The sequence below is a fragment of the Gasterosteus aculeatus genome, chromosome 21, assembly GCF_964276395.1.
Source record: "Gasterosteus aculeatus chromosome 21, fGasAcu3.hap1.1, whole genome shotgun sequence".
NCBI lineage: Eukaryota > Metazoa > Chordata > Actinopteri > Perciformes > Gasterosteidae > Gasterosteus > Gasterosteus aculeatus.
This window is the reverse complement of record NC_135708.1, coordinates 9,478,305-9,499,325: the sequence shown is the minus strand read 5'-3', so window position 1 is coordinate 9,499,325 and position 21,021 is coordinate 9,478,305. Positions and strand designations below refer to the sequence as shown.

Sequence of the window (21,021 nt, the reverse complement as noted above, 5' to 3'; positions counted from 1 at the left end):
TCACAATGTTTTACAGTTTTTATTAGCAAATATTTCATGGCAATTGACACAAATGAACTAGATGTAGATATTTAAGCTGAATGACATGCCAGATATAATCAAAGCATGCAGGACGGACTGATCCCAGCTCTGTAGATAAAGAACAGATAACAGAAATATAGCATTTAAACAAAAAATCTAATTCCCTGAGATAAAGAGCGTTCATCTCTCGCGTTTCACTCCATACTTAAATGTTCTCTGTGGCTCACATTGGAATAGGAATATCAGTTTCATATCTGGAACATTCATGTGTCTGGATGAATAACAAGGACACGTGCACATGACCGACATACTACGGTGGGCGGGACGGCGAGCAGCTGCTGGATCAGAACCTTAGAGAGCGCCACTCGCTGGGACAAAACAGAGGAGCGCCTCATAGGCCACGATACATGTTGACAATGCAAATGCCACGGGAACCATTCACCTTAAATATAGGCTAATGTGGGTTACATGCTTTATTCAACTCAAAAGCAAGTGGATTCGTTTTATTGTGTTCTAGTACCGTTGCCCATATAGTCGGTTTGTCGGACGTTTTTTCTTCTAATGAAATCTCTCTGCATCAATGATGTGGGGTGTACCAAAATGTGTATGACCATATATTTAAATAAAATGTGAGCAACAGTTGCAAAACAGAAACTTAAACAAAAGCTATTTAGCGGAAATATCTGCCGTCTGGTGGAATGTTATTTCAATGAATTTCAGATAAAGGCTCTAATTAAATGTATTTCATGTAAGTCATGCAGGAACTGTATTGAAGATGAAGGGTAAGTTTGCAGTTTGCATGTAGTGAATGTTACCAACACAAGTCCTGAATTGAAACCAGTATGTTGATGATGATAATGATGATGATACCTCCCTTTTGATCAAATACATTTTTCTCAGCGCATACTACTACTATTGTGTTTTAATTAAATGTATTGGACAAGGCAAAATACCTTGAAAACGCCATTTCAGTTTAATCCTATACAATTGTATTTTGCCTTTAGTTGATACACCCAAGTTTGATGACTTTAAACTTGTAATTTGTTCTTCCTGCCAGTAGATGGAGACAGGGAGGCGGCATCTTAATGTTAAATATCCAAGCTGTTGCATGTTTCATATTTGTCAGCAGGTGGCCTGAGACAATATATTGTATATAAAGGCAATTTGGCCAAACTAAAACCCCAGCAGATCGAATCATGCGCCCACAGGTCTGTGGAAGTGGAAGTTATATTCAGAATTTGAGACCCATTGACATCTCTCATACAGACAACAAGAGTTAAGCGGTAAGTTTCAAACTCCATCTGAGCTGCAGACTAAAATGAGACAAATAAAGAGAATATACGTTCTGATTCTGATAAAAAGCCATTCCATTTAACTTACTGCAATATGATGTGGCTTTCTTCCAACTGCTAAATGTAGTTTGCATTTTGTTTAAATCAAGTACAGGTGTGTTTAAACATTCAAAAAAATCCCGGACGACGAGCATTCAACTGTCTGCCCCGCCCACAAAACACCGATGTTGCTTCCCATTGGTTTAAAATCCAAAGGCACGATCCTGAACCGTGATCTCGTTGGCCGAACCCAATGTCAATCACTCTCCCGGGGACACTGTGCGAATCACCAAGTAGACGCGGAACCGGGAGAGGGAGAGCGCAGCGGGCGTTATTAGCTAGGGGAGAGGGCGGACGAGTGTTGCCCTTCATCATTTCACCTCACTTTTACATTGTCTCGGTACCGTTGTACTGTTTTGTCGACCAGACCGCGATAGACACAGAGCCGCTGTGAAAATGGCGCAGCCAGAAAGCAAGAAGATATTCTTTGAGAACCTGTCCGGAGCGGGGAAAGCCATCGCCGTGCTGACCAGCGGAGGGGATGCTCAAGGTAAACTGTGCCGTGACCGTTTCAAATGACACCGATGATGTGCGTCACCGTGTCACCCGCAGAGGGAGAACGTGCACGCCCTCAGCTGCGTGATGCCCGACGTTTTTCTTCATTCGGTGTCGCGCGCCTCGCTTCGGGTTTTAATTGTAAAGCGAGGACACGACGGGCACGAAGGGACGATGACCGGTCACCCCCATTCAACTCTGCGAGCCCGCCGGTTAGCATGCTAGCGTGACCCGTCGTGCTAACCCCCGCGGAGGCTAACGGAAAACGGCGTCAGCCGCCGCCGTGGATTTGACGGCACGTTTCTCGCTGAGACGGCAGAATGAAGAATGTAATAACTGGTTCATGTTGTGTCATTTAACGTTAACTAATCCGTCCCAAACACACAAACAAACTTGTCTGTAGCAGACCGGCAGTGCCGGGATACGCTGCATTGCGGGTGGTGACGGTCCGGGATGTGACAAATGGAGGCGGGGCCTAAGCTAACATGGACCACATTGTAATAGACGAGTGAGATGACACCAGAGAGGTCTGTGGTCAGGCAGCATCTCGATCGAGGAATGCCCGCATCCTGCGTACGTGACGAGCTGCATATCCTTCATCCCTGCTATGGGGGGTGGAGTGGGTGGAGGACACCCGGGTCAGGTGGTCCCCGGCTCGTCTCTGCATGCGTCTTAAACGGTAGTGACGCATCTGTCAGTGCGATGTAAAGCACCACATCTCTTGTCAATAAGGGCTATTGTTGTATATAACGTTATGCCAGTATATGAAACACTTCAATGCTACTGAAAGTTAAACAATTACATAAGAGCTTTTAGGGAAGGTGATATTTAAAAAAATATATTAAAATGTAAGCGACAACTCACACATCCAAATTTAAAATGATTGCTACATTTTAAGGTGTGTGTATATATGGTTTTGGTCTGTTTCGGTCTTCCTCTAGGCGGGAGACATTCAAATCAATTATATTACTATTATGTGACGGAGAATGCTATGAATAACACAAACATAGTGAAGGCAGTGACATAAATCAATCATGAAGTGGGTTGTCTAAAGGGGAAAAAAGAATAACCATCATATTCACTTATTGATGAGTAACTTGTATTATGGAACACTACATTATGTTTGATTGTTGAAGTGCAACCATCTGAACTACGCAGCGATCTTATTTCTTATACACAGCAGACATGTTCACATGTCATAGTGGGGAAAGCACAGGTGTGACCGTTAATAACAACAATGGCTCTGTTCGATTCATAAGTCCTGACCCACCGAGCCAGCACAAACAATACAGACCAAAGTGGAATTCAGCCATAAAACGGGTGTTATTTAAAACGGCGTTTTGCCCCACTGTGACCCGTCTAAAGGTCTTTGAAGAAAAAGTCCTGCGGGAAGTCGACCTGGAGATGTCAAGTTTGTTTTTAACATGAACAACAGCGACAGTTTCTGCACTTCACAGTAATCGCGAGCCGAGCTTTGTGCATTGTCGCTGTCCCTGGCTGAGGAGAAATAAAGAGCTCTTTAATAAAAACACATGGCGTTGAGGCAGGAGCATGCATGAATGACGGGAGCTGAATGTCAGTGTCAGAGGTTATTGTCTAGACTTTGCTTGGTCTTTTCACCACTCACTTCATTCCTTTCACTTTCCTGAAAATATGTCCGGTATGAAGAGCGGGGCTCAACTCAAGGACTTTTTATAAAGGTCTCTGAAACTCAAAAGATACCATTCTTGTAAATCTTTATATTTTTCATCTATTCTGTGTCTGTCTTGTAGTCAGTTTCTAAACCTTTTCCCCACAGTGACTGATTAAACCACGCTGTTTATTCCCACGTAGTTATGTAATGAGCCTGTCGGTCATGGGTTCTCTCACTGGACACTGATCACTCAGTCCCTTTCTAATTGTTATGGGAGCTTTGTTGGTGCTCGAACTGTAGGAATGTAACCAAAAACACACTATTTCCAAGGTTTTTTACCCCCCAATATAGGTTTTCACTGTCCTTTCACTTTCGTTGCCTTCCCTGCTCCCACACTGGCCTTAAATCTGTTGTGTTGCTTAGTAACGGCACTGCTTAGCTCTGTCTTTAGACCTGTGGTGTTCACCAGCAGAGAAAGGGAACTCGTCCTTTCCTGTGTTTATGCCTCCTGCAGTCAGCCAAGTTCCCTTCAGCCTGCAGTGGGTAAAGCGTTATCCAGTGTTCCCACTGTCAGCGTTTCCATCTAATCTGTCATTGACATTCAAGCCACAGAGCACTTCCTCATTGGTTTGCCGAGTTCACTTGGACTAACCACAAATAACTGGGAGGGTGTGTAGGAGGAGCTGGGAAACAGTCTGACCAAAAATGGCTGTGCGCTGCGGCCTGAGCCGACGAGCACCGTACAAATACCGCTAAGCTGCACTTAAACACATTAACACACATTGCCTTTCCCATTTAAGACACATAAATACTTAGAGGGGGGGTGAAGGAGGTGAAATAAATATTCATGCAGCGGCTGTCTAACACAGCCATGTGAATGAGCATTTAGCAATGATTGGCTACAGGTGACGTGTGTTTTCTTTCTCTGAAGCGTAACTGTTTCTGTTGCAGTGTTGATGGATTACTTTTTGATAACCGGTTTATCATTTTTCAGGGATGAATGCTGCCGTACGTGCCGTGGTTCGAATGGGGTTATATGTGGGCGCAAAAGTTTATTTCATTCATGAGGTGAGTCGATATTGATTGCTTGATTAATGATCATTGATAAAGGTCCGTTTGCCACTGCATCTACTCAAAGTGTGGAAACACCTATTCACCCATTTTTTCCTTGCATAACACAATAAATACAATGTGTAATTATGAAACAGTTTAAAACCGAGCAGATGTATGATAAATCTATAAGCAACTACTTCCAGAGATATCTGAAGCAGTGACAGGTGTAATAGAATGCATTTCCCGACAGGGGGCCTGAACTTTAGTTTCATATGAATAACGCTTGGTGTCGACATCTATGGACACGGTGAGGTTTGTTTTCACACAGCAGATGTGAGAGGAGCTCTGCTTGCTCATTCTGTGTGATCCCTGCACATCTGTGCATGTCATGGACCCCCTCGCTCAGAGTCTTGTTACGTAACCGACTTAAGGCCTTAGCAGATGCGCCGTGTGAAATCCCCTCCCACTCAGGTACCACAATACTTGGTGTTTTTCCCTGCATGCTTCTGCAGAACACTATATGGTGATTGAGGTGTTTAAAACTAGATATGTCAAACTCTTGATTTTACCCAATGTTACGTTAGCTAATTCTGACTATTGATGACCTAATGATGCATGAGTTTGTTAGTTGTTTTCATTGTTTCCTTATTATTTTGTTTTGTTTTTGTATCAGGGATATCAGGGGATGGTGGATGGTGGGGAGAACATAGTGGAAGCCTCATGGGAAAGTGTCTCCAGCATGCTACAAGTGGTGAGTATTTATCAGAGGCAGCATGCCACACATCAAAAGCATTACTGCACAGGCCCGAGAAACGGCTGTGTCATGTGTGGACTTTTGTTTGAGGGCCAAACATTCTAAGATTAAAATATCACAGCAAGTATTTGCTCACAGAGAGCAAGTCATGTCATTATAAGATGGGGCTGTTTTGTGGTCAGCCCCTAACATCCCAGCAGCGTGTGTGTGTGTGTCACGGTGCTCAGTGGGATGCAGAGTACTCGAGCCGAACCGAACCGCCCCCGTTCTTGTCCACAGGGCGGGACTGTTATCGGCAGCGCCCGCTGTAAGGAGTTTCGCAGCCACGAGGGCCGCCTGAAGGCCGCCCACAACCTGGTGCAGCAAGGCATCACCAACCTGTGCGTTATCGGTGGAGACGGCAGTCTGACGGGAGCCAACCTCTTCAGGGAGGAATGGAGCGGCCTGCTGACGGAGCTGGTGGAGCAAGGTACCGAGGACACCCCATGCTTTTTAAACAGTATTATTCCAGCTGTGGTGGAAAGGCTTTATAAGAAATCCTCACTTCATTTTGTTTGATCTGCACACAATGGTCTATGTCATCCCATTGTAGCACAAGTTTGACTGTCTATACACCTGCTGTAATTTGAAATATCCAAGGCCTCTAAGCTCTTTAAGCTCTTCCTGGCTAGCAGATTTGTCTGGACCCCTATTTTGCTTAAATGAGAGTTATGAATTCATATAGTCACTCCAAACCAGAGATATGATGTGAAATATTTGCGATGATTAAGTTTCTCACAACAAATGTAAGTTTTGCAGCACTTTCCATTGCTGTTCGCGCTGTTTATATTTTGACACCAAGCGGTGAGTGTAACCTGCCAGAGCGACAGTAGGAGCACTCTCCTGGCTCCTCCCTAACGTCCTGCCCCTCACAGGTTTGATTGAGGCCGACGCGGTCCAGAAGTACTCGGCCCTTCACATCGTGGGGATGGTTGGCTCCATCGACAACGACTTCTGTGGCACCGACATGACAATCGGCACCGACTCCGCTCTGCACCGGATCATCGAAGTGGTGGACGCCATTATGACCACTGCACAGAGGTGAGGGGAGCGGGAGCAGCTGTATTTGTTTATTAAATTGTATTTTGTAATCTGTAATACTGGTTCATCCTAATCTGGTAAATGAACATTTTTAAGACAATTTGAAGTCCTAAATCGATATTCTGTTCATTACTGAGCATCCCATTGCCCTAGCATGAATACATATATCTTTAACTTCATCATATTTGATTCCTAACAAATATGAAAATGAATATCAGCGCATCTTGAGGCAGATAAAGTTTGTCAGGCAATTGCACAACATATCACCATGTTTAGGCTAATTGTATCTCAACTCATCATCCCCTTTCAAAGGTCTGTTCCTGAAAATATAATATAATATCTGTCGTTCGAGTGAAGTTCTATTTAAATTAACTGCTCTGTCATTGGTTCCTGTTCTGTTCTTTCAGTCACCAGAGAACCTTTGTTTTGGAGGTCATGGGCAGACACTGTGGGTAAGAAAGCATTTGATAAAACTTCGCTAGAAGATCCAAAACCATAATACTTGAGTCTGACGCGGTTATCACCTCTGGTTGTGTTTACGGCATTGCGTCTGTATGTTTCTCCAAGCTACCTGGCCTTGGTCAGCGCCCTGGCTTGTGGAGCCGACTGGGTTCTGATCCCTGAGATGCCCCCAGAGGACGGCTGGGAGGACAAGATGTGTGAAAAACTGTCTGCGGTAACACAATCTTACTTGTTCCCCACGTGAACCCAACCAATGTTTTTGGATCAGTGTTGATTGCTTTATAATGTTCCTAAAGATATTATTTGACATGACAAGGATGGTCGCATTCTGCCCCATTTGTCTTTTTTTTTTTTCTACAAGGAGTGAATCCTGACTTTGTTTTTTGTTTCCACTAATCAGAGAAGGGAAATGTGAAAGTGTTTAGGCTCAGTCCTCTGGTGTCTCACTGTGTTTATTTCTGCTTTGGAAACCATCGTTCTATGATTCAGACCCGTTCCAGGGGCACAAGGCTGAACATAATCATAGTTGCAGAGGGAGCCATTGACAGGCACGGGAAGCCTATAACTTCTGGTATAGTCAAGGATGTGAGTACCTGAGTGCAAAGAAAGGGGAAACCAGAAGCGCAGAGGCCCGACTGATGGCGATCGACAGACCGCCCAAATGCTCTGTATTGTAGTGTGTTCGCAGTTTTCCTGCCATGATCACAGGCGTCAGAACATCTAACTGGCTCGTGTGAGGGGGTGAGAAAGAGTTATGCTGCTGCGTGTCCATAATAATGCAGCAATGGCAAGCAGTAACCGTGGCAGGATGTTGCTGATAACAACTCGCCACCCCCACACTCCTCGGCTGTGGGCGTCGTCCGGCCTCCGTGCTCCTGAAAGCCCACGTCGCAGCCACCATCTCAGTTTTTCTGTCATGTTGTCTCTCCACCACCCCTCCCTGTAGAACCGAGCAGGGATGAAAAGGCTGAATATCATAATTGTAGCCGAAGGGGCGATTGATCGTAGCAACAGGCCAATTACCACTGACTACATCAAGGATGTAAGTACAGAGCTGTGTGTAGGAAAGTGGGCGGAACCCGCTTGGAGTGCCTCCTGTGTGACCTCTGTACTGCTGCCCTGGCGTGGCTGTGACTCTGTCGCTGTGTTTCTGGAGCACTGCGCCATAAGCACTCTAGTCTGGAGGGATGGCTGTCACCATGCTACTACTACTACTGCTGCACAGACCTCAAGCGGAGGCCCTCACTAAACCGCACACCCACTTGTGAAGTCAATATTTGTAACTACCTCAAAAGGCATTTTAATTTGAAATGTTTTGACTAGATTTGCCCAAAGCGATAACCACCCTGCACTAACATTTTCAAGCATTTGATGTTCTTGTGCAGTTCCTAAGTATGCCCATTATATTTTGGCACAACACGCCCCCCTCCGCAAACATGACTGAAAAATTAGAATGGCTTGCTTGTGCTTTGCTGTTTCCCCTTCTCTTCTGCTTTTCTACAGTGTTTGTGTTAATGTGTGTGATTGTCATCATGGATGTTTCACCACGCCACCCTATTCCAGGCGGAATTTCATATTTAGCTGTACTGCTGATGTGCACACGATACGTTAGTATCACTTCACATGCATCGTCCATAAACATCCCTCAAACATACAGTAGTGTTGCTTGTTGGAGTCATGACGAAGTATTTTGCCTGCTAATTGTATTCTCCTAGCTCGTCGTCAAATGCTTGGGTTTCGACACGCGAGTGACCATCCTGGGCCACGTGCAGAGAGGAGGGACCCCTTCTGCTTTTGACCGCATCCTGGTAGGTCCAGCCTCACTGCTCCATTCTAGTACCTTTTCATGTGCTGGTTCAAGCTTCTGAAAAATCAGGATTTGATGCTTTGCCAAGTAAATGCGATTCACTTATTACTGTTAATAATATTTCGATTTTGGAGTGTTGGTGGAATTTTATGTTGTTTAAATAGATCACCTGAGGCTTTGGGAAGTCTGAAGTTGATAATGTGCAGATTTTAGAATCGGCCTACTCCTCTGTCTGTATTTGACACAAGGTTGACCTTTTCGAAGTTGTCAACAGCGTTTCATTGTTCCACATGTTAGTTGCATGCTTTTTTTGGAATTGGCAATAAGTTTTAGGTTAAGCACATTATCAGATTTATGGCTCAGCACTGCATCACGAACCGTAATAAAGCCCTTCATGTTTACCACAACACTAACAGTATGAGGGAACGTGTGTGTGTGCGTGTGTGTGCGTGTGTGTGCGTGCGTGCGTGCGTGTGTGCGTGTGTGCGTGTGTGTGTGTGTGTGTGTGTTCCCTCCCACAGGCCAGTCGGATGGGTGTGGAGGCTGTCCTTGCACTTCTGGAGACCACAGCGAACACGCCAGCCTGTGTGGTGTCTCTCTGCGGTAACCAATCGGTGCGCCTGCCTCTGATGGAATGTGTACAGATGGTAAGAACCGGGCACGTATTCACACCAGTATGGAAGCTGAGGGGAAACTACAAAGCACCCACTAACACACTGGCAAGTGACTCAGCAGGACCCAGAGAGGCCAGGTCAAGGAGGACGGGTTAGAGGACCGTGAAGTAATGACTCTGGCGCATTTGGCCTGCAGGGGCACTAATGATCAGAAGAGAGTTCTGTTGTGTTGGGTTCATGATTATCTGAAGCATTTGGCAAAGTAGGCGATGACCGCCTGCTGAGTGGTGATGTAATAGAATTGCACAAAGAGCCTTCATTGCTGCCCTCGAACACAATGTTCAGATATTGAAAGAACAAATGGGGGAAGGATTTCTATTATTCTCAGATTTTTGTGTTGTAGTTTTAGTAATGAGTCAAAACAAAATTGCATATGCCAGTTGTCGACGAATATTTAATCTTAGCCAATATAAATCACACAAGTGTCTCTTCTTTTGTACACACAGGGAACACACTGTCTGGCATAAAACTGACTTGAAACAATTCTCCTCTTTTCCCCAGACTCAGGAGGTCCAGAGGGCCATGGACGGGAAGCGGTTTGAGGAGGCTGTGAGGCTGCGGGGCAGGTATAACCCAACTGCTCTACTTCACTCAAGATCAACGCATCCGTTTGACGGTGCTTACTGTAGACGGGTGTAAAAATGGGTCATGTTGCTAGTTAGAACACGAGCCCTCTGTTGTTTAAACACAGAGACGGAAGTAACGATGCAGAGAGTTCGACCTTCTGTGTTTGAGCCTATTTTGTGCATTGTCATGTAAGCGGCGCTGAACATGTTTTAACAATATTCCACGTGCCGTGTTTTACTGCAGGAGTTTTGAAAACAACCTGAGGACGTACAAACTGCTGGCTCATCGCAAACCAGAATCCGAACTGCCAGTTGTAAGTCACTTCCTGAAAGCTTCACGGTGACGAGTGCTGTCAGCAGTTTCTTTTTTGACAAAGGACACGTGTGCGTGTGTGTGTGTGTGCGCACTATACTCACAGTCGCCGTCCCTGAGCCATGCCTGGATTGCAAGTTGTTTCTAAGGGAGTTGAATTGGCATCCCTGAACCGCTGTGATTTCATTTGTTATAACTCCAAATGATCTGCTTCCAATACTAACTCCGCTGCTACAGTCACGATGCCACTGTCTTAAGCGGTAACCTTGGCAGAAAGTCATTATTCTTGTTTTGCCAAATAATTTGAGCATTTGTCTGACAGGCAGATTAGAGAATAGCCACAATCCATCAGATATGCTACTAATGGCGACTAGCTAAAAATAACCAGCGCTGACCTTTCTAGCCGCGTGGCCTCCAGCTGCGGTACCATTCTTCACGTGAGGCCCAGGTGTCTCAGTGTTGCTTTGTCCAGCCGTGTTATCAAATGACACCTGGCTGCCCCGCTAAGGGATGACTAGCTCAGGCCGAGTGAGTGGAGTGTCGGGGCAGACTCCATGCTGGGGAGCCCGCCTCGGGGGGGGATCAGCTCACATGTGCACTCTGATAACGACCGCTGTAGGTGCAGCGGGTCGCTGGGCAGAAAGCCTTTATTGATTCACTCTGCGGGGCTGGATCGACCGTCTCCCTCTGTTTCGGTGTGGTGATTAGAAGTGAAGTCACGTTGTGTTTCCTGCCCCTCAGAGCAACTTCAACGTGGCGGTGCTGAACGTCGGTGCCCCCGCAGCGGGCATGAACGCCGCCGTGCGCTCAGCCGTCAGGGTGGGCATCTCCGAGGGGCACAAGATGTTTGCTGTCAATGATGGTTTTGAGGGATTCTACAAAGGACAGGTGGGTGTTACATCAGTGATGTTTGGTACATGTGCTTCTCTGCTTGTCTGCACCACTTTACAATCACATTCCTTCTGATTAGACATGTTGTAGTTAGTTTTTCTTCCATGATAAAACATGGTCTGCACTGCTCCTGTATTTTTCCTCTACAACGAAGAGAGTAGCAGCGGAAAGAACCCAATCCCTTTTAGCTCCCAGACTGTAGAATAGCCAGCGAGGGCCAGCAGGGAATAATCCGTCCAGATTAATGTAAACCTATTTCCCACGCCGACTCGCCCTTCTCGGCCGGGCTCTGTCCGAATGATGCAATACCGCAATAAAACGGTAGAGGACAGCACACTACAGTGGGTTGAGTCTCTCCTGCTCCAACTATAGAGGCAGTCCTCATTGTTGAGTTTGAGCTGACCGTGGATATTTGAGTGGAGCCTGAGGGTGCTGCTGCTTCAGACAATTTGATTCCGCCTCCGATAGAAGCAGTAGATCTGGTTCCCCACTCTTTTCCCTTATCCTCGGCTGATCTTTTCTTCCCGGTGAAAGAAAATCATGAATCCTCATTCAAGAACAGCATCTAATGAGCGAGCTGATCATTTTTCTCCATTGAAATGTACCAAACGTCACCGCTGAGTTAAACATCCAGGCCAGCTGAAATCGCGTTGCGCCCATTGACCCTAAGAAGATTAGACCAGCGGGAGTAATGGATTTCTAAAACTCAGTGCTCTGGCACTCTCTGCACCACACCTCTGTTTTCACACCTCCAGCACTTTTGTTTATGTATCAGAGTGTATCTAGCAGAGTCAACGCTCCCTCTAACAACCACCTGCACCAAGACACCAGAAATACGTCATAATAATGTTTTAAATGGTAAAGGAAGGAAGGAGTTGGATTGCATTTGTTGTCCCCTTAGATTAAGGAGATTAAATGGGCCGATGTGGGAGGATGGACGGGACAAGGAGGAACTCTGTTGGGAACCAAAAGGTAAAGCACCACAAACACCGCAATATACGCAGGAACTGTTCAGTCGTTTGGACATGGAAAGATCCTTTTTATACCTCTAAATATAAACATCATGGGTTGTTCTTTCCTTCAGAACACTTCCTGGAAAGCATGTTGACAAAATCGCTGAGCAGATGCGAATGCACAATATTAATGCCCTGCTAATTATTGGTGGATTTGAGGTATGTTTCAAACTTTTTCTGCCTGTCCATCACATTTTACTGATGAGGCTACATTCTCATGTACGCTTTCCATAAGCCTTTTTTTTAAAAATTTTTGTAAATGCCTGATAGTAGTGTTATCTTTCATAATCCGTAACATAAAGAGCATACGGTTTTCTTAAAGATGACAACAGCTGCTAAAGCTCAATTAATTGAGATGTCCCCATGCGCAGTATATGACGGCAAGCTCTATGATGTTGATCCTCTTCATCACGCTTCCCTTTTCATGTCATATGGCTCCTTACTTAGTTGTGTTCAGAATCACGCTTCTTCGAATTGTAGCATAAAGCTGGTTCCCTGATGTAAAGTGATCTATCAATAACATGACGATTTGGTTTTAACTGGAAACGCAGAGTACCTGCTTTTTCTTTCTCCAGCCATTTCACGCATCCTGTCTAGATGCTCACCAGCTTTATTTTCCTGTGATATGTGCAAGTAAATGAGTTTCATGTGTACGGCTGGATGTGTGAGAATGGGAGAGAGAGAGAGAGACGATGCTGGAGTGGTACCTGTCTGTTTCGCTGCTGTCCGTTGTGATAGATCTGGCTCCTCCCCTTGGCACCACCCACTTTTGCCTGTCCCCCTCCCTTGTGGCAAGTAGGACCTCTCCTCCAAACCACCCTGCCATAGGCTTCCTTCCCCTCTCGCAAAGACTAAAGCCCTTGGCTCCGCCCTGCAGGCCTTCCTGTCCCTGCTGGAATTGTTAACGGCGCGTGGGAAATATGACGAGTTCTGCGTGCCCATGGTCATGGTCCCAGCCACTGTCTCCAACAATGTGCCGGGCTCAGACCTCAGCATCGGCGCTGACACGGCTCTGAACGCCATCACCGCTGTAAGTGACGGGGCTGGCGACCAGAATCTGAAATTCTTTGCGCTCACAGGGAGGGGGGGGAGAGACCACTCGCTCAAGTCCTTTTACCGGCCTGTTGGTGACGTATTTGTCAAAATAAATTTGAAAAACAGTCGAGTCGGGGCTGTGAGGTGTTACCGGTAGAGGTAAGACCAAGTCACAGAGCAGTGTCCCCCTCCGCTTCCCTGTCAGGTGAGTAAGTGAATGGCAACTTGGAGGCATGCTGTGAGGTGCCCGAGTGTCGTGACCAGCCGCCATGTTTGCTCTGCCCGCCCTTCTCCCTGTTTGTGTCCTACCTCCCACACACACACACACACACCATTCCTCGTCCTTTCCTCCCTTCATTCTCTCTGTGTTCCCATCCGCCCTTCATTCTCCCTCTCGCTGTCCACGCTGCTGTGCTCTCGGCCAAAGGGAAGCCGCTATCACACGGAGAGAGTCGGAATGGCCGGATGCCCTCCAGCAAACCGAGAGAGATTAGCCTCTCGTTCGCCTCTCTTTCTCTCTAACGATGGTCGTCATTCTGCGGCCTCTTAACACGTTTTCACATGCTGCCGCTTCAGGCCTTTGAGAGTCTGCTGCAGCTGTACGAGGCTCGCGCTACCCACGAGGACTTTTGCATCCCGATGTGTATGCTGCCCGCCACCATAAGTAACAATGTGCCGGGCACAGATCTAAGTATCGGGGCAGACACGGCCCTCAATGCCATCGTGGAGGTAAGGCAGTCGATAAACCTTCGCCAGCACTGCTTTGTTCCCCCATGCTGTTCCTTAAAGGATGAAAATTACACACAATGGCTTTTATTAAACGAAACTGTCAGCTCCCAAAAGCAGAAACATATTGCGCCTCAATCATTAACATGATGTAACCCCCAACTCTAAATGAACCCTGATAGTAGTTCTAATATTATAGGTAGAAGATGAACTTTAACCCAAATACTTCCGCAAAGTTTTAAAGGGGCACTCCACCTTCACACATAAAGTTCAGTTATTCGCCAGTTCAATCAGCCTGTGAGTTGCTTCTAACAAAGACTCCTTTAGCACCTACAGGTGTGAGTTTTCTAGAGATTTGGAGAACATGAGTCACACTAGAGACTACAAATCCAAATATCTGGGATTCTCCTGCCTTAATGTGGACTATTCTTTCATTGATGAACACACACACACAATACTCAAGTACTGGAAAGCCCCTTTAACATTGTTGTTAACGTTGAGTTTTTATGATCTATTGTCACCTAATATCAAACCGATTAGCGGAATTAGATTTTCTTCCCTGAATATAATTCTGTCAAGTGCTTAGCATTTAAATTGTAGATGATATCTGAGGTTTACTTTTTGATCTGCTCTCTCGTTACTACGGGCTAAAATGTTGCTTTCTAAGTAAAAGCAACATTGTAGCCTGACTAGCCTGAATTGTTTAAATGTACAAAGCCGGCTGATTTAAAACAAAAAAATAGCATGCCATCTGTTTACCTACAGCATGTGGAATGTAATGACTTGACCTCCGCATTCCGATCATAGTCTTTTGAGTCTCTGTGATGCTAAACGCAACTGGAGTGATCTCTTTCATAACGCTGTAGCTCGTAACCATCGCCTGATGTGTACTGACTTAGTGAGCTTGTGTGCATGTGTCAGACCTGCGACCGCATCAAGCAGTCGGCAAGCGGCACCAAGAGACGCGTGTTCATCATTGAGACCATGGGTGGCTACTGCGGCTACCTGGCCAGCGTGGGCGGCCTGGCGGCCGGAGCCGATGCGGCCTACATATACGAGGAGCCGTTTGACATCCGAGACCTGCAGGTAACCCAGCAACACAATGGTAACTTAAACACACAGGACCTCTGCTGTTTGGGTCTCCTCCTCCACAAGAGGGCCACTACAGCACGATGCCCTCTGCTGGTCCCTCACACTTCACGCGTCTCCTCACAGGCCAACGTAGAACATTTGACTGAGAAAATGAAGACCAGCATCCAAAGAGGACTGGTCCTAAGGTAACTTCATTTTATTCTAAATCATTGGTGTCTTTTGTCTATATTTATTTCACTGTGTGTTTGTGTGTGTGTGTGTGCGCAGGAATGAGAACTGCAATGACAACTACACCACAGACTTTATCTACCAGCTGTACTCTGAAGAAGGGAGGGGGGTGTTTGACTCCAGGAAGAATGTGCTGGGACACATGCAGCAGGTACGCACAGCCACACTGGCTCCCCTTTCACACAGACTATATGGGAGTATTTTCATCCAGGCTGAGGGAGATTTAACAATAATAAAATGCTTTAATATTTGTATCATGAATATGCATTTCCCCATTTTACATGGATGGGCTTTGTTGTGTTTTGGCTCTGCGTGTCTTGAGATTACCGCGGATAAAACCGGATCAGACAAAACTGATGATTCCCAAGTTGGAAATGGGTTGCGCCTACAGCACGTAATGCGATACAGGAGAAAAATTAAAGGAGATTTTAAACATGCTCTCACAGTATTTTAATATTCAAAAGAAGCTTGGATCTGCTCTTATACTTGTGATGCATACTAATCTTTTCATTTCCCATTTCTTGACTCTAAATGTGCAATCTTCAAAACCGAAAGAAAAATCTGTCATCCTCATGTCGTGTTGTTAAAAACAAAGAAATGCAACCTTTTGATTCTTTGGAAAGGGAGGAGCGCCGTCTCCGTTCGACCGGAACTTTGGGACCAAAATCACCGCCAAGGCGATGCAGTGGGTCAGCAAGAAGCTGGTGGAGACATACAGGCAGGGTAAGGTCGTGTTAGTGACAAGACCCCTGCTAGTCGATCCCCCTCTCGACAGGCGTGACCGTTGTGAAACGGACCTTTACCCACATCCGTCATGGAGTCACCGTCTAATATTCTGATGTACTTTTAGGAAATTATTTATTGATCCATCAGCATAACTATGTAATGAGAAATTGACTTGAACGTAGAGACGGGAAGCGGCCGGGAATGACGTGTGATGCTTCTGAAGAATGATTTGTCTTAAAAGCACATCAAATCTGTACAAAGACTACAATTACAGTTGAAAAACCTTTTTGTTTTCTATTCTATGTCTATTTCTCATACACATGGATGACATAAGATGAAGGTAAATCTTCTTTTTTTGCTGGCTCCATGACCATCTCCATCTTTGTATTTAGCTCCTTGTCTTGTGCTTTCCATTATTCTTATAGTTGCTCTCAGGCAGTTTAGGCACTTGAGCGTGTGCCTCTAGGACATGTAGCGGTAGCCACCATGCTGTCTTAACAGACACCTGTTTCCTGCTTTGCGCCACATCTTTCTCGTTCATCTGAGACGCTTTATGTCGCCTCACTTGCTTTTTATGATTGGACCCTCAGTCGCATCCCATTCTCATTCATCCAAAGAGCCACACAGAATTGTGTTAACGAACCGCTCCCACGCACTACAAAACCTCTGTTCCATGCTACTGCACGCTTTCCCCCTGAAGTGCCTTCCCTGTGTTTCCGCCTCTTCACCGCTGTGGTTTCCCCCCCGCAGGCCGAGTGTTCGCCAACACAGAGGACTCCTGCTGCCTGCTGGGGATGCGACGCAGGGCTCTGGTCTTCCAGCCCGTTGTACAACTCAAGGACGAGACCGACTTTGTGTACGTATCGGCCCCCGTGGACTGACACCTAAGCACACGCCACCATTTTCCGCATTTGCGTTTTCTTTCTAGTTGTGGAGCGTGTTCATGCTGTCTCACCCAAGCTGCTGTTGTGCTGAAACTAAATGCTAAACTGTTATTTCTTATCTTGAAGTCACGCTTGTGTCACCTCTCCATGTGGTCCAGATGGGAATTTGTTTGTTTTTTCTTCTTCCCAAGTCCTGATAGCATATTAGATTTGTACCACATGGGACCAGAAGTGACCATTTGAATTACTCCATTTCTGTTTTCTTCTAAATAACTCCCTGAATTTAAAAAAAAAAAAAAAAAAAAAAAGTTAGCCACAGTGGTGAGATCTGCTCGTGTGTCTGCAGTCACAGGATCCCCAAGGAGCAGTGGTGGTTGAAGCTGCGTCCTCTGATGAAGATCCTGGCCAAGTACAAGACGAGCTACGACGTGTCAGACTCCGGTCAGCTGATGCACGTTGTGCGCAACCGGCCCAAAGACTCGGACGCTTCGGTGGCCATGTGAAGGCCAGCGGGTCCTGTGTGTGTGTGTGTGTGTGTGTGTGCACGCGCGTCCGGGGCGGCGGCGAGGTGTGCGTTTCCCGTAACAAGAGCTTCAGTGTTCATTTCATGTCTGTCATTTCCTGTAACGTAGCCTCTGCACTGCTCCTAAATTCAAACAAACCCCACACAGGTGCGCTCTCGTGCACACCTGTCTTGCTGTGAGTCTTGTGTGTCCTTGTCGCCCTGGATGTTTAGTGTCACCGCCGTATTAAAATTGCACTTTCTCTGTTTCTGGTTGGGTAGGCAGGGTCTGAGGCCAGAGCTGCACAAGAATGGAAAATACACTGTATCGTGTGTGTGTGTGTGTCTGCCTGCCTGCCTAGACCCAGTGTGAGGTTCAGCATATTTATGTGAGACTGATAGAGTTCTTCTGCTGCAAGAGGACTGCGTGCTGCTTTACTAAACTAATAATTGTCTTTTTAACATTGTTTATTTTTCTCGTCAACATGGATGCTTGTTTGTAGGCAGTGCTGTGCTGGGTAGCTGTCACATATAAGTTAGATGTGTAAGACTAATGTTTCCCACGGAATAAAAATCAGACTTGAGAACTATAACCTATTGGTGTCACGTTTTTTTTATTTAACCACTCGATTTCTCATTTCATTTGCCTTAAAGAAGCTCCCCCCTCCTGATTCTATATGGCGTATAAAGTTGTATATTGATAATTTAATTTGTTCGGGAAAAACCAAAGCAAATCCGCACAAATGTGTCTTGCGAAGTTTTCCACAGTTGAGAGTTCTAATGCCCAGTTTTCTTTTGTGTGTTGAGCCTGGAGCGAGGAACAACCAATAAACCCTGATCAGAGACCCGCTGCTGATGTCGGGCTCTTTAATGTGAGCAGGCAGCTGACCCCGCAGGGCTCGCAGGACGTCAGCACAAGAATCTTGAACTAGATTCCCCTTGTGATGGGAAGCCAGAGTGCGGAAATCAAAACGTCCGACGCATGAGGACGACTTTGTCCAGAGCTCGGCTGCAGCGGCACTTGTAGGCGGTTTAGGGGAGACTCACTGAGGCAGGTTAAAGGAGAACTGCATTGGTAGAGACGGGAGGAGACCAACTCATGAAAGATCCTTTCCATGAGCATGAAGATGGTGTTAACACTCAATATATAAAGCATATCACAAGCCCAAGATTTCATGGCTGCACCAGCAGCAGATTAGTGCTTACGGAATGAGTTAGAGCACCGGCTCTGGGGCCTCAGGGGGCCACTGGAGCAGAGCCTCTGTTTGACGTTTAGACAGCTGAAGACAAAGTGACCCAGAGACACAAAAGCGCAGCACTGTGATCTTTGGTTTCCTTTTGAACAACGACAGTCCGACCGTGTTCGTGGGCTCATGAAGAAATGCTTCTTTAATGATCTGTTGCCATTCAGTTGGTTTATGCTAGAACACCGGTGGAGAAATACATGGCGCGCCAATGAAAGCAAAACACACCAGATTTGTATAGTAACATCTTAGATTAAAAAAAAAAAAGTAGTTCAGATCCTTTAGACTTGTGTTCGCCTTTTCCAGTCAATGTAAATATGTGTGCATATATGGGTAAAATGTAGAAGCATCTCTTAAAAAGCTTCCCAGACTCACAGCCAGCAGGTGGCGGCCGCGCGCTGCGTGTGCGCCCGGAGCCCGGGTTCACCGGGTGCATGACGACACGGATTCCCTCCATCAGTCGCCGTCCACTCCTGCGCGGCACAACTCTGCACAGAGCAGATTAGGCGCGTGAGGCCTTGTGTGAGCCGTGCGTGTGTCTGTAGCCGTAATTAGGAATTTATCTTATCATTTGAAAGCAAATTCCGATTTCCCATGGGTGTATTAATTGTGTATACATGTAATTGGGGCTGCTTTTTCCTGCATAAATGCACCTTCCTTTTTTTCTTTTTTTTCTTCTCTGTCTCAACTAGTAATTACATGCATATATGGCCTTGCCGAGGCCATCGCTTAGCGACAGCACGGTGACGTCGAATGTAATTTGAAGCTAAAGCTACCTGAATCACCTTTACTCCCCACGGACCCCCCTGGAATAATTATTGTCCTCGACTTGTACCGGGGCGTTTAATTCAGCCTCACACCCTGGGCACAAAAAGAGGCCCCCCGTCCCTGTAATTTGCTCGGACCCCGATGGGCACATGATTCATTGTGGAGGCATTTTCCTCCGTTGCTGGCTAACGTTACTTCTGAGCATGAAATTAGCAAATTCAATAATTTGGGTTGATTTAAGAATGCGAGAGGGGACCGCGGGGCCACGTGCCCATAGGTAATCAATACTAATTACCATTTCACCCCCCCCCCCCTCTATTTATCCTCCAGAATCACGTGTGGATCTCATCTCATTGGATTGATTAAAGGTTGCAAATGAAGGGTCCTCACTCCCCTATTCTCATCAAAGGCCAAGCACACTCTCGCCAACTTTGTCTTCATTTAATTCTACGTTGTCTTCAGACAAGGCCCCCAATTATAAGCTCGCAGTGAATCTCCATGATGGCTGGCGCACATTGACCTTTTTTCAGATTAAAAGCACATTGTCCTCTCATGGAGTCCCATAGTGTCCAATTTCCCGTCTAATGGACCACAATGGTTGGAATTGTTGCGCTGTAATAAAGAAGTGCAGCAGTGCTAAAATAAGATTACTATAAAGGTATTGTGATAACAACAGCGACGAGAGCCAATAGATGCTGGCTGGCTGAGATTGGAAAAGCAATATTTTTTTATTTATTTTCAAATGAATCACACACATGACATTCACAATGAATATTTATGAATAAATAAATCCATGCAAAAACAAATGAACACATAATACATTCCAGGGGAGAGATGAAAAAGCGCAGAGCAGCAGAAGATATAGATTTCAGATACTGCAGTCCCTGCTGGCGGAAAACGTATACTTTGCAGGAGCTGGTTCCCAAATAAACGAGTGAGTCACATGACCTGTTTCCAGACATTGGACAAGGGATTTGATCCACTTCTCACACACACACACACACACACACAAACACGCACACACAAGAGAAGCTCTGGCTTAAAACAAGCCCAGCGAGTCGCACTCCAATTTGGACTTCCCACAATGCAGCAGGCGAACAAGCGTTATCCTCACACAATTAAGACACCCATGGAGGCTTGGAACGCTCTCAATTCCATTAGCCTCTGTGCTGTTTTCATCTGTCCACTGAGCCCGAACTTACTTATTGGTACAAGTCTGCCGTATTTTGTTGGGGAAGCGATTAGCAGAATCTACATGAAAAGGCAATTCCCCCCCACGTCTTTTCTATCCCCACTGTCACACTTCATTGGGATCAGACAGATCTAAAGAATGGCCTTTGTTCACTAATGAAATTGTCTATGCGTCATTTCCAACGTTAACCTTTGGACGGAAGCCACTTTTGTATTTATCTACTGGTTTCTGCGTTGGCTAAACCCCCCTCCCCAGTTTTCACCAAAGGCCGTGGGCATTGGCTGGCAGTCGGCTTAGAGACCGCAGCTCCACTTTGATGTATTGGAGTTAATATCTTCCTGACATTTCTCAGGACAGATTTTCGTCACTGGATTCATCTGTACTTTTGGGGCTACGTGATGAATGAGTCGGGACATTCATTTTCCTCCCCTCGTCTCCCTCTTCTGCCGAGTAAGGATGTGTGCGTGTAAA

At 46.0% G+C, this 21,021-nt stretch overlaps 1 protein-coding gene across 10 annotated transcripts; it reads left to right on the top strand.

Moving 5' to 3' along the window:
• Window positions 1-1,571: 1,571 nt before the first annotated feature.
• pfkpa (phosphofructokinase, platelet a) lies at window positions 1,572-17,939 on the top strand. 10 transcript variants are annotated; one of them, XR_013453973.1, is made up of 23 exons: window positions 1,615-1,902; window positions 4,535-4,608; window positions 5,267-5,344; window positions 5,627-5,816; window positions 6,262-6,427; window positions 6,835-6,879; window positions 6,995-7,103; window positions 7,379-7,474; window positions 7,836-7,931; window positions 8,605-8,697; window positions 9,218-9,343; window positions 9,872-9,936; window positions 10,181-10,250; window positions 10,991-11,137; window positions 12,042-12,112; window positions 12,225-12,312; window positions 13,765-13,917; window positions 14,836-15,000; window positions 15,130-15,191; window positions 15,274-15,385; window positions 15,858-16,300; window positions 16,711-16,816; window positions 17,191-17,939. XR_013453973.1 is itself a non-coding variant. In XM_040166953.2 (23 exons), exons 1-23 carry the CDS (start codon window positions 1,809-1,811, stop codon window positions 17,345-17,347), a joined length of 2,463 nt encoding a protein of 820 aa, XP_040022887.1. In that variant the 5' UTR covers window positions 1,615-1,808; the 3' UTR covers window positions 17,348-17,939. The 10 variants fall into 10 exon arrangements, 6 of the variants coding, with proteins under 6 accessions (XP_040022893.1, XP_040022896.1, XP_040022887.1 ...); XR_013453974.1 differs by lacking the exon at window positions 13,765-13,917 and adding an exon at window positions 13,031-13,183; XM_040166953.2 differs by having other exon boundaries at window positions 15,858-15,957.
• Window positions 17,940-21,021: the final 3,082 nt, after the last annotated feature.

Bases quoted from the DNA above. Each gene is read 5' to 3' on its own strand.
- pfkpa (XM_040166953.2), top strand. From the start codon at position 1,809: ATGGCGCAGCCAGAAAGCAAGAAGATATTCTTTGAGAACCTGTCCGGA. The intron at 1,903-4,534 runs GTAAACTGTGCC...ATCATTTTTCAG, and splicing joins CAGCGGAGGGGATGCTCAAG to GGATGAATGCTGCCGTACGT. The intron at 11,138-12,041 runs GTGGGTGTTACA...TTGTCCCCTTAG, and splicing joins AGGGATTCTACAAAGGACAG to ATTAAGGAGATTAAATGGGC.